Source organism: Panicum virgatum, chromosome 1K (genome assembly GCF_016808335.1).
Source record: "Panicum virgatum strain AP13 chromosome 1K, P.virgatum_v5, whole genome shotgun sequence".
Taxonomy (NCBI): Eukaryota; Viridiplantae; Streptophyta; class Magnoliopsida; order Poales; family Poaceae; genus Panicum; species Panicum virgatum.
In genome coordinates this window covers 9,376,611-9,393,745 of record NC_053136.1, presented here as the reverse complement: position 1 = coordinate 9,393,745, position 17,135 = coordinate 9,376,611, and the positions used below count along the sequence as shown (strand labels likewise).

The 17,135-nt window shown below is 46.3% G+C and overlaps 2 protein-coding genes across 4 annotated transcripts; one reads left to right on the top strand and one right to left on the bottom strand.

Annotated features, from left to right (window-relative positions):
* Window positions 1-632: 632 nt before the first annotated feature.
* On the bottom strand, window positions 633-9,392 carry LOC120686432 (death-inducer obliterator 1-like). The gene is made up of 5 exons (XM_039968657.1): window positions 9,158-9,392; window positions 4,607-6,805; window positions 2,615-2,735; window positions 2,046-2,105; window positions 633-1,960 (listed from the first exon to the last, which is right to left on the bottom strand). Exons 2-5 carry the CDS (start codon window positions 6,724-6,726, stop codon window positions 947-949), a joined length of 3,315 nt encoding a protein of 1,104 aa, XP_039824591.1. The 5' UTR covers window positions 6,727-6,805; window positions 9,158-9,392; the 3' UTR covers window positions 633-946.
* A 908-nt stretch (window positions 9,393-10,300) lies between these two features.
* LOC120686506 (palmitoyl-acyl carrier protein thioesterase, chloroplastic-like) lies at window positions 10,301-15,300 on the top strand. Of its 3 annotated transcripts, none has more exons than XM_039968752.1 (7): window positions 10,301-10,484; window positions 10,975-11,504; window positions 11,606-11,739; window positions 12,634-12,747; window positions 13,243-13,426; window positions 13,525-13,593; window positions 14,493-15,253. In XM_039968752.1, the coding sequence occupies exons 2-7, from the start codon at window positions 11,040-11,042 to the stop codon at window positions 14,757-14,759; spliced, it is 1,233 nt and encodes a 410-aa protein (XP_039824686.1). In that variant the 5' UTR covers window positions 10,301-10,484; window positions 10,975-11,039; the 3' UTR covers window positions 14,760-15,253. The 3 variants fall into 3 exon arrangements, with proteins under 3 accessions (XP_039824686.1, XP_039824794.1, XP_039824735.1); XM_039968801.1 differs by having other exon boundaries at window positions 10,312-10,484; window positions 10,939-11,504; window positions 14,493-15,300; XM_039968860.1 differs by lacking the exon at window positions 12,634-12,747 and having other exon boundaries at window positions 10,311-10,484; window positions 10,939-11,504.
* Window positions 15,301-17,135: the final 1,835 nt, after the last annotated feature.

Here is a 17,135-nt window from a genome sequence, read left to right as displayed (position 1 = left end):
TCCACGGCGGCGGCTGGCCTCTTCGTTGCCTTCGCCGCTGGGACGTCCAAATCCATGTCCATCTCCGTCGACCCCTGCTGCATTGCCTCTCTCTGCCTAGGAGGCCCTGCTTGCCCCTCCCGTAGATGGCGGACGAACACTGATCCCTCCTGGGGCGTCCTGGCTCCTGCAGGTTTTATCGCGGTCAGCAGGATCCGAGTCCGACACGTAACTCGACTCGCAGTGTGTACTTCCGTCAAATTTTAGGGACAGTCCGATTCCGATTCCACCGAAAAATAAAAATAGTCCATGTACTCATAAAGAGCGATTCATTCACAAGGTGGAAAATGGTGAGAATCCGAAGCTGCCACAGGAATTTTCTTCTCTCACAGAACATTTGTTTTTTTGGGTGGGGGCAATTCGGACAAGTATAAACAGAGCATTATTATTATTATTATTATTATTATTATTATTATTATTATTATTATTATTATTATTATTATTATTATTATTATTATTATTATTATTATTATTATTATTATTATTATTATATAAGAAGTCTAAAAGCAGAAAAACGAGCCAACCGACGGCGCGAACCTGTTCTGATGTCAGAGTAGCGTTCGATGCGCATAAATCATTCGACAAAATGTCACTTTGAATCTTTAACAGGTTTAAAAGTTTTACTTCTGCTGAACATTATTAGGTTTGTTGGCTGTGCCTACAGACGAGCACAAGCTGAAACAGTATTGACCTAGAAGCTCTAACGAAAACAACCAGCAGCTTTCTAGTCTAATCCAGATTACATCCTTTGCACGGGTGTGCACCACTGATACTTACATGACCAGCCAACCAAGGGGAAAGAAAAAGAGTATCGAGGAAAAAAGAAAAAAAAACACCCTACAGCGGACGCTCGCAGGTTGTACCACAGCTACGAAAAGAAAACCAGCTAAATTTTACACTGTTTCTACTATCTCGGCCTCCATGCCATGCCACTCACGCCGCTGGCGTCGTAGCCCTGGACGCCGCCACTGCCACTGCCGGGCACTACACCATACTGGGGTTGCTGTACAATGTTGGTCACCGGCGCGGGGGCGGCAGCGGCAGCACCTTGCGCCGGCCACCAGGCGTTGTTCGTCTGCTGCCAGGCTTGCCCAGACTGAAGCTGCTGCTGCTGGGTCCGGAGGTAGGCATGGGGCAGCGAAGAGATGGGCACCTGAGGCTGCACTGCACCTAGGACATGGAACTGCTGCTGTTGCTGCTGGTACGGGTGCATCTGCTGGATGGGAGGTGGTGGAGGCAACGGCAGTTGCTGCGGGGCGGCAGGCTGCCTGATCGGCTGGTGGTGGGTGGCCTGGGTGGGGTTCCACTCTGGTATGTCATCGTCATCGTCCTCATCCCAGCGGTGGGTCTGAACAGGTGCTCTTTTACCATACTTCTGAACCAGTTCCCTCATCTGCTCGGCTGGGCGAGCAGAGGGAGGTGGTACATGCGGCCGGCCCTTGTAGGCATGCGCAGTTACATTAGCAGCAGGGTGTGAATGGTTAACAAAATTAAATTCAGGAAGATCGTCCTCATCCCTAGCAACACCAGGGCCAAAGCCCGGAGGGACATCATCAGTTACATCTTCCTCCTCGCGGTGGTGGCGCTGGTTCGGAAAGCCTGGTGGTGCACCATATGAGTTGAGAGGCAGGGAGGGCCGAGCGGCCGGGTTTGTAACCTGTGGTTTCCTTAGGATTGACTGCCTCCTGGAACCATCATGCCTGTGGTGGGAGGTGGGTACCCTGGGAATGTTGGGCCTCCGCCACACGACGACTCCGATGAAGGATGATCCTGCCACAGCAAGGCTCTCCTGGTGCTCCTTTGGCAAGTGTCGAGAGAGTATCTCCACAGTTTTCCCATGAGGAGGGCACAGGTACAGCTCTATTCCTTCAGCAGGTTCAGCTAATCCTATTCTCTCATCTGAAATATATGCATCAATAGTCTGCACGAGAAGAAACAAATTAAGTAAATGCAGCACTCAATCTTAGATCATCAGCAGTGGTGAGTGGCAAAGAAAGAAAACAAACCTCCAAGATATGTTGGCGACCACTCTCCGGAGAGCGCTCCTTCCAACACAGTTCAGTTATCTAGCAAAAAATTTACCAGATAGTTACATCAATGAAATGGATATCCGATGGCTATCCGACAGCAGCGCACAAGCTTATTAGAAAATCCAAAATTAATCGACTGGTAACACAACTGTTCGCAGCTTCTAGGCCACTTAGACAATAACTTTGGTCATAATATCAAATGAAAATATATATTACTATGGCAATTTAAGCCCCAAGGTATGGAGGTCCTACAATGAACAGGCAAGATTATCCCACCTGCCTAGAAATTAAGTTTAAATCTTACCCTGCATCTGTAACCTAAGACTTCATTATCTATAGCTCCCAACACGGACCCAAAGTTCATCAACAATTGTTCTGTCTCAAAAAAATACACTAGCACTCAAACTCTGGATATATCAGGCACTTTGCAGCATGGAAACAGTCCACATAGCCTAAACTGCAAAGAGACTAACGTGCAGATAATGCACATATCAAGCCTTGTCTACGAGAAAAGCAAACAGACTACGCTAGGAAAAGGGAATTACCATTATAGCACGGCTTCTAGATTTGGGAAGCTGTTCAACAAACTCTTGAAAAGCACTAAGTTTAACTCTCCCCTTAATCTCAACAAAGCTACGCCAATCTTTTAAGGATGGCTTTTCACCACTGAAAAGGTAAAATTTTCAAGACATGTTAGTAGCAGTCCAGAGAGAATAAATATGTTTACAAATTTCAAGTTTGCAGGCAATTAGCTGTCACATAAATAGTACAAAAACATGAAAAGTAACAAATGTTTAGCACAAAAGTCAGACAAAATTATATGAAAAATCTCATTTCTGAATAATTTAGCAGACCACACACATCCTGCACCCATTTTCAAGTTAAAACCAGTTTAACATATCCTTTGACCTTGGTATATAAAAGATAATAGGGAAAACAATATTAACAATATTTAATAAATATAAGACAAGAACTGTGAACCTTACACATGAATCAATAACAAAGCTCATTCTAGCACGTTATCAATAAATATAAGAACACTCCATCCATACACCAAATAAAAGTGAAGAAAATAAGCGTGTCTTGCCAGATGATGACCCAAAAATGTAGACCAGAAATCCAGTAAGGTAACCTCCATGAATTCGGATGGATATGCCATTATTAACTATGTATTATTGATTACAATATAAATGGTTTTCCTTATCTCATTCATGCTATTCGCTAGATGTTTTAAGTATGGCCGTCCATTGTCCATGGAAGTTGATGAAAGTTCCACTTGAAATTGTACTTAACATTTTCAAAAGCATTAATTTAATTATAGCATTGGATTGTAGCAGTTGGTTTGGAAGCTTGTGGAGTTGTAACCCTACTAGAATTACAGATTGATGTATCTACCTAGTCCACAAAAGGTAAAGGTTACACAGAAAAATGAACAGAAAATGACCGAAAGTAGATATCCTGTGGCAGACCAACAAAAGAAAGAAGTCAAAGCAAATAGCATGTTAAGAGTTCTTGACATTATGAGTCGTTCTTAGCAGCTGCATATAAAGAGCCCCTTTGGCAGAGCTCCAACACCAGCTTCCATGCGAAGCCCTGCCAAACGGGTGCTCATGCAGCGGCTCTGGCACTGAAGCCCCCCAAATCCCGCTCTCTGGAACTGTTCGGGAGTGCGGGAGCCAGAAATAGAGGCTCCGTGCGGCTCCTCCAGTCCGTGGACACCCTCCCTCACGCAGCGGGCGGAGGCGCCGAGGTAGGCAGGAGCCGGGGAGGCAGCGGCACCGGCGGGACAGCCTACACAGGCAGTGATGGTGGTGCGGGCGAGGCAGCCACAGGCGCGGGGGTGACGGCAACGCGGACGACATGGTGGCCGATGGTGACGGAGCTGAGGATGAAGGTGCCGCTGGAGCTCGAGGGGGCCGCGGCGGGGCCTGAGGTGGCCGGCAGGAGCTCGCAGCAGGAGGCGAACAGCGGGAGACGGCAGCCGATTCACAAGGGGAAGAAGAGGATAGGAGGAGAGAGAATATGAATAGGAACTAAAGAAAAAAAAGAGAAGGAAAGAAATAAAAAGAACTGAGAAAAAAATAGATAAGGTTAGTATGGTCATTTGAATTTTTTATGTATATAAAACAATTAGGAGGAGCTGTTTTGCCCAAAGTTTTTCAAAACGGCTTCCGCTCCACCAGAGAAGCTGGAGCCAGAGCCGGTTTTGGAGGAGCCGCAGCCCTACCAAACAGGCCCAAAGCAACATTTCTGTTGGTTGCATTACTGAAGTGCTCAACTTCCTTACATTAAGTGGCTTATTTGCATAACGTCAAACAAAAAGATCATAACATGAGTCATGATAAAACAAGTTTGTCCTAAACAAGAATGTTGATGATTCTAAGTTCTATAAACTTAATAACCTATAATAATGGTTGGTTTGATACGTGCAAAAAAGACGAAGACAATGAAGAAGAATGTGTTAGATCCAGTGATTAACAGGACATACTAGTGACAAAGAGAGTCATCCAAAGTCAAATGTGGAGATGAAAATATACCTTTTGAAGATGGCAACAACATTAGAGAGTGAAGACACAGTCAGTTGGATTGCACCCTCCCATATGCTCTCGCGTATCATAGGAATATTGGTTGCCTTGGTGTTAAGAACAGAATCAGGATTAGAGACACTATCACTAGCCTTTTTCGTGGCTTCATCTTTACCAGGGGAGGATCTGCTCAGCTCTCCATCACGTGGTTCAGTGAGATCAGAATTTGGAACCACTGCATGCCCTGGTGACTCTAACTTGGGCTCACTGTTATCCTGAGCAGATGGCTTATCAGATTCAGATGCAGACTTCTCTGATGCAGAAGCCTTATCTTCTGTCTCTGGAAGCTCCTCAGGCTCCAACGTAGTGTCAGGTTCCTCAGAGTCGTTGCCATCTTCTTGAGGGGTCCCAACTGAGAGATCAACAAAAGGTGGCTCGGAATCTAAGCCCTGCATGAATTCATCTAACGAAGGAATTGGCGGAAGATTTTCTGTGTCCTTCATGTCATCCAGAATAAGTTCCTGCATGAGATCTGTTTTTTCATTATCGATATATTCTAGATCACCCGACATATCATTGTTGCCTGTCCCACCATCCTCATCTTGTGAACTACTATCAGATGCTTTATCTTTTTCCTGAACACCTTCTTTACCATCCATACTTGCTTTTTCATTAGACTTGGTCTGATCTTCTACAGCTTTCGATGGAATATTAGTAAGGTTGCTCCCAAGCTCAACCTCCACTGAGATACCATCTGGTTCTTCTACTTCAACTTGGAACTCACCTTTGTGAGTTTTTCTAACTAAACGCCTAGGATCAACCTCGGTATTCGGAAGGACAACCATCTGTGCAAGCTCTTCAGCCTTGGCCAGCCGCCACTCTGAGAGCTCCTTAGAGGCGAGTTCCTCTGCAGTCATTGAACAGAGGCGTTCAGGTGCAATATCTCCAGACAAGACCCTCTCTCTTAGCTCAGGATTGCTTTTGTCTTTCAAGTTAAACAAAAGAGATCTACCCTTTTCCTTGTACTTCTTATTTACTCCACCAAACAGTTTAAACAGCTCCTCTTCAATTCTAAACACCAAACCTTCAGCCTTTTGATTGAGTCTTTCCTTATCTATAGCTAACTCATTTTCAGATTTTATTCTTTTTGACTCAGACTCTACTAGAGATTCTGTAGCACCAGGGTCATCAGAAGTTCTCGGCCTTTTTAGATTAGATTCTGCAATAGGTTCAGAAATCCCAGCATCAAGATCAGAAACCCAACTAAGCCCGTGACCTTGCAAGAGTTCATCTGCAACCATACATTGACCCAATAATTCATCTTCTGAAGAAACAAGATTTGACTGTTGTTGCATGTCACCATTTACGCTCATGATCATGTTTGAAACTAAATCACTGCTTAACTTCTCATCTCCCTCGCATCTCTTCGGAGCTACAGTTGGGGCTACATCTGAATTCACTGTGCTCACATCTTTAGATGTTGTTGCCACTGGATCCTGCACAGCATCTCCGTCTGCCAGTTTCAACTTGTCTACAGACCCATAAGGTTGGATATTATCAGGGGACTGACTCTTATTCTGCTGATCAGAATCCAACCTCAGTGCTGCGACAAGTGACTCCCTGAACTTGGACCTTACAGATTCAAGTTGCTGCGGTTGGACCTTTGATGGTGGCTCCTTCTGTGCAGAACGCTTATTAGATGATTGGAATGATGGAGATTTCAGCATTTGAACCTTTGGAGAAGCAACTGGTTGTTGTGATTTCCTGCCCACAGTGGACGGTGAGGGTTGTGATCCAATCATCGCTGGCAAAGATGTTTGAATATTTAAAACTTGTTGGGGTGGCCTCAATGATACTCTACTTCGTAAAGGTTGTGCCCCCACTGGATGTGCAACCTCTGGCCTGGAAGCGCCGACTTGGACTGATTGTTGACTCATGGGGACAATATAATATGAGCTAACTGGTACTGAAGCTCCCACAGAGAACATCGGCTGTGAACCCCAGTCACCAGGCAATGATGGATAAAACACAGATGCATACTCTGCTTGATTAGATTGGACATTTGAAGAGGGCACCGGTTGAGATCCCAAGTTGTTTGGCATGGGTGCTTGGCCTTGCTTTGAGAACTCCATTGTGAAACCACCTTTTCAAAAACTCCAGAAACTCCTCTCAAATAACAGTATTATTTGCCGTGACTTCAAACCCAAATATCTGAAATGAGTCAGATAAGTACAAGCACCTTAGATCCATGAAAAGGAAAATGAGCAAATACTGAGTGTTACTGTATTACAAGTGGATGCAATACTTTTGACTGCCTGAAGTGTGTAAAGTGAAGCAACTAAATGCCGTTTCCCCGCACACGCAGGGGATGAAGATAGAAACAAACCTTGTCCAAACACAGCCTAAACAAGGAATGACTATGAAAACACTCTTCTATGATAAAAAAAGCACATATCACGTGTTCTTCACGTGAACCATTAAGGATGACAGAATGGATCATTGCACTTGCTACAAAAAGAAGCAAACAAGCATTGCAATCTAGAAAATGGTAAAACTATTCCATGACACAATCATGATACAGCTCTGAGAGATAAAGTGCCAACATGGCAGCATGTATATACTACTAAAACATATCGACAGCATTCAGACATTTTGACCTACATACATACAATGAACAAATAGAGCAAAAGTGCTCAATGTTTCAATAGCAACTGAAAATGAAAGGGTTTTTTTGATCCATACCATTACAATTTTCAAAGTTTGGAGAAACACCATTACTATTCGTCTATTTCGAAACATACCATTACAATTTTTCGTTTCTCGCAAAAATGACACGGAATACGTATGAAGACAACATGGGCCCAGCTGCAGGTGTATATGAATACGTATATTGCATTGAAGGCCCTCTCTCATATCACTGACTCGCGGGCCCCACATGTCATCTTCTTCTTCCTCCTTCCTCCTTCCCTGCCGCCCTCCTCCTCCCCGCGGCCGAGGTCGAGCTCGAGGCGGCTCTCCACCCGACGCCGGATCTGAGCGAACGCGCCGCGACGCCGGAATAGGGGCTCAGGGCGAGGCCGGGGACGACGACGGGGGTGGCGGGGCAGACCAGCCGCGCGCCACCCCTGCTCCTCCCTCCCGGGACCGGCGGGGCGGTGCTGCTACTGCCCGCGCCATCGGTCCGCCGCCGTTCGCGCCCTCGTCCTTTCCTCACGCGCCGTCCGTGCCGCCCACGAGCAGGGGATGGGGGCACAGGGAGCACGGGAGGGAGGCGCCGGTGCCGGGAAGGGAGGCTGCGCGCGTGCGGGGAGGAAGATGGCGGCCGGCGAGCGCGGAGAAGGCAAGGGTCGTGGCCAGCGCGCCGATAGAGGGAGCAAGGGCCTCCCGCGAAGGGGGATGCAGAAGCAGCGCCGGCGAGTGGGGAGGGATGGAGGAGCAGGGGAGCCGGCCGCCACGCGCTCGCCGCCATCCTCCGATGCGAGGCCTGCTTGAGCTCCCCGGCGCGGAGGGCCGTGCGCCACCCTGGGGCGCTCTGGATGTAGCAGGGGAGGAGGACAGGGGAGGGGCGGCCGTGCGCCGCGCCGCACCGCGTCTCCGGCCGGCCACTCGCCACGCCGCGCTCCTGCCCGGGGAGGGAGCATGGGAGGGAGGGAGGCCAGCTCCGCCGTGCCGAGGAGCCTGTGTGCCACGCCGCCCTGCTGCTCGTCCTCCCTGCCGAGCCCTGAGGCGTGCTGGCGGCGGCGCGTGGCCGGAGGAGGGAGGAGGAGATGCAGAGGCGGCAGGGAAGGAGGAGAGAGAAAATGGGAGGGCGGCAGGAAAGGATGAAGAAGAAGATGACATGTGGGGCCCGCGAGTCAGTGATAGGAGAGAGGGTCTTCAATGCAATATATGTATTCATATACACCTGCAGCTGGGCCCATGTTGTCTTCGTACATATTCCGTGTCATTTTTGCGAGAAACAAAAAATTGTAATGGTATGTTTCGAAATAGACGAATAGTAATGGTGTTTCTCCAAACTTTGAAAATTGTAATGGTATGGATCCAAAAAACCCAAAATGAAACATGACTCAGTTATTTTCTTAGGATTTTGTGACATAGGACGAGCAGAATGAAGCAAACATAACGGAGTTGGGATGTATCTCTCCACAGCCTACAGTAAAAATCGCATATAAAACACATCCCAAGCGAACCTATCATGTACCCTCACAATCGAATAATTCGAAAGCATCAACAAAGAGCATCCGAGTCACGATACCTAAACCACTCCACGCAGTGCGCATCGGTATCACATATCAGGATGCAAAAGGGGCGCCCTGGCGCCCAGCCTATCGCTGAACATACCCACAGGCCGAAGATGAATTTCCCGATATGGGGTAGCCCTAGACCAACTCTCCCCCCAAAAAATTTCCCCAAGCGGCCAAGCCCAATCACAGACACTCGACCAAAGAAAAATTCCCCCGCTCCCCGCATCAAACCGCAACCTAGAGCGTCACGCGGAGGCATACACGCAGCACCGACCGCGGAGCCGGATTTCGTCTGGTAGGAGGGGACTTCTCACCGTACCTCGGGGGAAGCCGTGGGGCGGCGGCGGGCCCAGCGCTCGGCGGCACCGGCCGGTGGGCCCCGTGGCGGCGGCGGCGGCGGCGGCGGCGGCGAGATCGGGATCGGGGGAGGTGGGAGATTTGGGGGTTTAGGGTTAGCGTTGCGAGCACCGAGCAGGCTTGGGTTGGTTTATTTTCCCATATGCTTCAGGGTGCGTGTGGATGAGGCGGGGCGGGGCGGGCGAGAGAGGTGGTCGCGCGTGGTGTGGTGTGGTCTGCGCCTGTCTAATCCTGCCGCATCCTGCTGCGCGCAAACTGCGTGCGGGCACGGAATCTGAGGCGGCCAGCCGGTTTGTCCTTTTTGGGCCGTTATTGCCGGCTTATTGCGTGAGCGTTTGTGCCTTTTCGGGCTTTCGGGCCTATGGGCCAAAACCCTAATTTATTTTGTTTCGGGCCTATGGACCATTTCAAACTTAGGGAATTTCTTAAAGCGTTGGACAACACTCTCGTATCCAAAGTATGGTTTCATAATTTTCCTCAAAAAAAAAGTATGGTTTCATGATTGGTTGTTTATTCTCTTCCTTCGTTGGGTCTTTCATAAAAAAAAAGTTCTCGTCCTTCATTGAATTGATGCCACATATTGTGTAATTGTCATGTCACCTCTCTCGCAGTGGAGCTTAGTAAAGTCTATGCAGGGCTCCACCTGCTTGCCACCCCAAAATTTTTTTTGAAAAAACCTCGTACGGAGACTAATCAGGATGGCTTATGTCACCACCAAGATTTTTTTTTAATGGCTTAAGTCACCACCAAGATCTCATTGGAACGGTGAGAGCATTGTTTTTTAGAAATATAGGAGCAAATCTAGTCTCAAATATACGCCATACAAACAGAAGGTCTTAATGTGCGTGTGTCTTACTGTACACAAATGAATTTGTTTAAGCAACACATGCGATGTTGTGTACGCTTCACATTTGACGGCGTCTGGCCAAACTTTTTTTTTCCTTGAAAAAGAAGTCTCGCCAAACGTTGGAGAAGGGCCTTTTCTCCATCCCCAGATTCTCCCTGGACTGTCCGTTGACTCCGGAGTCTATAGCTGACCTCCGAGGGTAGAAGTGTCAATTGGCAGCAAGCCGAATCTAGCCTTTTAAAAGGGCCGCGGCCCACCTCCGAGGCCAGCCAGCCACTTCGAAGCGGCGGCCCACCACGCGCGTCCTGCTTCCTCGCCTCGCCGCCGCCTCAGGCGCAGCTGCTCGCCGTCGCGGCGCGATCGCCGTGTCCAGTAGCGGCGGCGAGAGCACAGCGAGGAGGAGGAAGCGAACCGGCGCCCCGCAAAGGCTCTAGCTCGTGAGGTTTGTCCCCGCGTCTCCTCCTCGCGGCGCAGTCGCCCTCTCTGCCGTGCCGGGCCCGGATAGTTCTCGCTGGTCTCGGGGCTCTGTACATGCTTCATGGGTACAACGCCCCCTTTTCCTTTCGGGTTGGTTGGTCGGTCGGTTGGATTCTTGGTTTCCAAGTACCAAGAGCCCAGGAACAGCCGATGATCTTAACTGGTTTTGCTGGAAAGAGATGGAGGCTCATCTGGAACGCTTGGCTTCTTCGATCGGTAGTAGGACTGGGGCTTTACCGTCATGCTAAATTAATAAATTTTTCCACTTGAGTGATTAGAAGAGTTTTGCTTTGATAAATCGGTACACGTAGTGGTCCCTTCTCCCATATTCCAGCACCCTGTGATGAAGTGCGAAGTTTCTGTTCAAAGAATTCTTCCATCGCCAGCCGATTAATCGAAAAAGTTGCCATCTTTTCCAGAATCTGAAGCTGTTCCTGTTCCCCTATGAAATCCAGCTTGGCTTCTTCGATTTGACTGGACGCGGGAGCTGTGCCTGTGCGGCCGTATCCACAGTCCTCACATGGCCGCCTCCGTCGCCTCGTCGGCGTTATTTCTGGCGCCGGCGCCGGCGTCCAAGAACGGCACGGGCGGGTCGTCCAAGGACAGCCTGGACATGCGTGGGGTCGCCGGAAACGCGGGCGTGGCGAGGTCCTCGGCGAGGTTGCGCGCCGCCGTCCCCAAGGTGAGCGGCGGCGGCAAGGCTGCGGTGACTGACGGTGAGGACGAGGCGGCCCGCCCCTCGGCCCCGAGGACGTTCTACAACCAGCTGCCGGATTGGAGCGTGCTGCTCGCGGCCATCACGACCATTTTCTTGGTGGCGGAGCAGCAGTGGACGCTGGTCGACTGGAAGCCCAAGCGGCCGGAGATGCTCATCGACACGTTCGGCTTCAGTGAGCAGGTATTCCGGCAGGACTTCTCCATCCGGTCGTACGAGATCGGGGCCGATCGGACGGCATCGATAGAGACGCTTATGAACCATTTGCAGGTGGGTAACCGTGAAGCACAGGCTGCACAGCCTCTGATTGTGCCGTAGGTGCTCACAATGGATTCTAATTTTGTTGTTTCATTCTGTTTCTGTGTGTGCAGGAGACGGCGCTGAATCATGTCAAGAGCGCTGGGCTGCTGGGCGATGGCTTTGGTTCGACTCCGGAGATGAGTAAACGCAACTTGCTTTGGGTTGTCAGTCAAATGCAGGTCCTGGTGGAGCAGTACCCATGCTGGTACAGATTGCAAACTATCCTTTTGCTGTTATTTGAGTCCTCACGCTGAATTGGCTATAGTTTCTGGGCTTAAATGATTTCTACTTTTTACAAAAAAAATTATGCTAATAATGTTGGCTGTGGAGTTGTCAAAGCTAGGGGGTCATAAATAACTGTTGTCTCTTGCTTCTGACTTTGTGAACTTGCTGTACCACGATAGGTTAGAAAGAGGACCCTCTGCAGCAGTTAAGGCACAATATTAGTACATCTTTTCAGTGCCTTTAGAATGTTTGGTTGGGATTATGATGGTGATGTTATTATTGGTGAGAAATTATGTGTCAAGTATTCTTGCGAGAAAATTTCAAACTATTGCATGCTTCAATTTATGAGCTTTCATGTCCAATCAGATGGCTTGATGGGGTCAAATGGCATATTCACACTTTGGTTATTGCTTAGCGATGCAGAAACTATATCTAATTTGGTTTTGACAAGGACATGTGTGATTAATTCATTGCACACTACAAATTTTCCATATGGAGCTTCTACCTCATTCATTGGGGACCTAAAAGTCGTTGATGATAATTGTGATAGTGATATTTAAAAAGTAGGTGGTTTGATGTCTATTTTAATAGGAACCTCAGCTTGGAAAGTGTTCGCAATTAAGTACTGCTAAATTAGGTATCATCTATAGGTTGTAATTTTGAACATCGATATATGTTACACCATGTTATTACTATTTCATCATGTAGTTGAACCTTGATATATTTTGAACCCATCTGTTTCATCATGTTACTCGAATATGCAGGAGTGCTTCATATGTTTCATCATGTGTTACTTCTTTTGACCTAGGTGGATTTAGGTAATCTAAGGCTCTATTGTTTTATGAAAATTAAATGTTTTTTAATTCTTATGCAGGGGTGATACAGTGGGCATAGATACATGGTACAGTGGTCATGGTAAAAACGGAATGCGTAGAGATTGGCATTTTCATGATCGTAACACAGGCCAGACTATATTGAGGGCTACAAGGTTTTCATCTTTATACTGCACCTTATTTAAATTAATTAATACGAACGGGTGCCTAGCCAGATTGGTTAGGCGGCCTTAATAGCACTCCTCAAGTCCTGAGTTCGACTCTGGGAGCAAATTTCAAACTGAGGTTAAAAAAATCCTCTCGCCCGCCGCCACGCCAAAGCACGAAAGGAAGGTCCCGCCCCGCACTCACATGGGTAATGGCGCCCCTTTGGAAGGGTGGGGTAGGGGTTCGGGGGTTTTCTCGGCCTGCGTGAGAGGTCTTCTCTTATTCAATGCTTGGGGATTTCTTCCCCCGTAGGCCGAGTTTTTTATTTAAATTAATAACATCACAGCATAGACAATTGCCATTTGACTGTCCTCCCTATCATATTGCTATTGATTTATGCATGCATTTTAGTTTCTTACAGCACAGATCTATATTTAGAATTTTGTCATCTAGCCATTTGCTTTTACTGATATTTTCTCCTTATGCTTTGGCAAAACGTGCAGTAAATGGGTTATGATGCATAAGCATACTAGAAAACTCGCAAGGATTCCTGATGAAGTGAGAACTGAAATAGCACCATACTTTTTTGAGCGCACTGCTATCGCTGATGAAGACAGCCCTAAACTTCCGAAATTGCCAGGGAATGGTGGACCCATGGCTAGAAAATATGTCCGAACAGGTTTGACTGTAAGTATTGCACACGCTATAAATTGATGTCTTATCCTATGGTTGGTAGTGTTTGTTAGTTATGTAACTTATGGTTACTGGTATGTAATATAATGCAGCCTCGATGGGCTGACCTTGATCCCAACCAGCATGTCAACAATGTTAGATACATTGGGTGGATTCTTGAGGTAAAAACATTGTTACTTTTATCTCCATCTAGATGGTGCTCTGTTTATGTTTATGCCCATTATTTTGATGACTGGATCCTTGAGATTAACAAAATGGTCTTTGCGATGTACATAAACATTTATTGCTCTGCTAATTTTGATTCCGAGTAGTTTATACACTGTTGATGGTTTTTTTTGGATTGTTTCCATAGTTTATATATTGCTGAGCTAATTATTTGGATCAGCCGCATTGTAGCTGAATGTGATATTTTTTTGGCATGTGACAAAATTTTACTTCGGATATCTTCGGATAATTAAATCGGCCGCATAGTTTATATTATGTTGAGAATATAAAAGGCATGCCTGTTGTTGCTAGTAAAGTGTTTTCTGCGCTAATCTACCCTGGACAGCCAGATGCTGTTCAATTGCTCAGGTGTCTGTCTGAATGTACAATTTCCTTACATATTGCACAAGGGGGACACAGAATGCTATTTCCAGATAATTAACATGTTCAGTTGGTCACTTGGTACACAACCACACGCTTTTATTTCTGTTTGCCCTTTGATCTAAAACTTGACGCTTGAATCCCAGTTTGCAGTTTTTTATGCAAATATTTCTCTAATATTGGGCTTCATACTGTAATTCGTGATAGTCTATTGACCGGACACCTTCCCTATTCATTTAGCTCAATCATTTTTAAGGATCAATAGTGGTGAGAGGCATCCCCACCTGGTTCATTGGCCTTGAGCCAGGCAACATGCCTGGCACAATTAACATAGTTTTGGACTACGGTTTACAGCATTTCACTAGTTCACATAATTTGTTGCCTGGTGTTTACCTTTTCCGTTGACATAAAGATGTAGTGCTTATTTACTGTATTTTCACCACCCTCTGACCTTTTGCACTTATTTCCCCACCAGAGTGCTCCAATCTCTATATTTGAGAATCACGAGCTGGCTACCATTGTCCTAGACTACAAGAGGGAATGTGGCAGAGACAGTGTGCTGCAGTCGCACACCACGGTGTTCACTGACTGCATTGATGGCTCAGGAGAAACAACCTTGCAGTGTGAGCATTTGCTTTGCCTTGAGTCAGGGCATACCATTGTGAAGGCACGGACTATGTGGAGGCCAAAGAAAACCAATGCCATGGGAACATTGACTCCAGTCTCAGCTGGCGAATTTTAGCTTCACGGACTTGATTACCTTGGAACAAGTGCTTTCTCTTCCTTACTGGGAACAGACTGGTCAGCAAGTCATACTAGTTGTGATGCAACTTACATAGGTTATATACTTGTATAGGAAGAAAGTCACCAGAAGGTGGGAAGAAAAAGAAGGTGAAATGACGAAAACTACCTGGTGACTGGTGTACATAAGTACTGTTCTAGGGTTCTAGCAGACTAGTTGTCCCAGCATGATGCGGAAGTCCACGCCTCGTACTCGACTGCTGGGCTGTGTCCCCCAGTGTGTTCTGGTCCGATCGCATCTTAGAGAAACATATTCCTGATGCTGAATCTTTGTAATTGTTAGGATACATAATCTGAGTTGTTCCAAGTTTCCTTTGCTGGCGGCTATGGCCTATGGCCTCGTCAAATGTGGGTGGCTGCCCAGCTCGCCATTCTTGAAGTGATGAAGTCAGGCTTGTGACTTTGGTGAACTGGAATGGACAGCTTAACGTGCTCTGTAAGGAGTTGTGATGGGTATAGCCGTGCAGGTATCCTTTCTCTCAGATTGACATATATGCAATGACAGAAAAAATTGTGATTTTAGGACTGCAAACATTGACCACTCGCAAAGGCCAATGTTTGCAATCCTATTTTTGCAAATTTCTCGCAATGACAAGTTATTAGAAACAACGAAAACTTTAGACTTAGCCTCGATATTGTGGGACCATCTGAGTCTATGAAATGTGGGTCCAATGTCAAAATAGCAAAGGCCAATGTTTGCAGTCCTATTTTTGCAAATTTCTCGTAATGACAAGTTATTAGAAACAACGAAAACTTTAGACTTAGTCTCGATATTACGCCATCTGCTTATATAGAAGTTTTAAGATTGTCTTTAAGCAGAAAAAATTAGTGGTTTCTTCAAGTCCTGTTGTCTCTGTCTTTGCAGGTTGCGAGGCCTGAATCTGTGCAGTAGTAACAAAGGCTGTTGTGCTGTTCATGAGTCCTGCCACTGAAACATACAGTGCCACATGGGCTGTAAATAGCTCTTCCTTTTTCCCTACATATAGTTATTTGCTTCCAGAACTTTACCATAACACTTGCCTGATTGAACAGTATCCAGTGCATGATTGCATAGACAATTCTTGAATTACAAGCGTAAACTAAAGACTGGAAAATTGATCAATGACATGAACTCCACCCACTTCTATAATCTTTCTTAACTGTTTCCTGATTCCTACGAGTTTCTTGCAAATTACGGATATGCTCTTGCCGTCATGATGGATTATCCAATTACAAACTGCACATCAGAGATCATGCCATCAAACCCAATCATAGCACTTGGATTTGTTCATATCGGTCCCATCACCAATTCGGTACATGCTACTCTGAATGTGATTTATTTTTAGAACCAAATCATGATTTTTGTTGATAAACATGCAAGTCCACATCGACAGGTGGCAGTCTTGGAGCAGATTTCGTGCAGATCTGCTTTGCTGACACCAGTGCAGTGCTCCAGCTTAAGAAATCAAAATCAAGGATAGGAAGATGCTAAAATAGCCATTGAACCAGGTGGCCGCAGCGTTCATTAATCATTCTCCAGATCCATAGGCAAGTTTCATTGAAAACTTCTAATCAGTCAGTAACATTACCAGTTTAAAAATACCTCATTTGTAACAATATAATTCCAATTCTTCTTAAAAATTCTTACATCAATCTCGGTTCGAAACAAGGACAAATCATGGTGTAGACAAGTTGCAAGTAAAGGATTGTAGAGGGAGTGGTGCTAGTTCAACTCAGACAAAAAGCATATATAGATGAACTGTAACCAACATTATTTCCCCATGAGAGAGATATGCTGATGCACGAGATATTCTCTGAACCCTGACCGTTCATGCCTTAGAATCAGTCATGTTATGCACCCTCCACACGGCAGCTCATGTGATTGGTTGGATAGATTTGGATGGGTTGCTACATGGGTACCTCACACCCATAATACTAGACAACATAACCTCAAATCAACTCATAGTGCTGGTGCTCATTGAGATTGATGGTTACAGGTAGTGGAGACTGGGGCACAGATGAGTCACTGAAAATAACGTCCGAAAACAATACTCCAACCGCTTATGAAAAATGAAATTTTGGAAATGCTCATGGAACATGAGCTATGTCTTAACGTTGAATCATGACGCACATGATATGATAATGATGAAGCGATAAATGATTTATGGTTCGCTTTGCTTGGATCCCATTAGGTGGAATGTCACCATGATAAATCTTAACCTTGGATTATTTTTTGAGGGGTCTTAACCTTGGATTATTGTGCTTGTTGAATGTTAAACAGGAGCCTATCTCGTAACCTAAGAACTGCAAGTGGTGCAAAATCCTGCACATGCTGAAG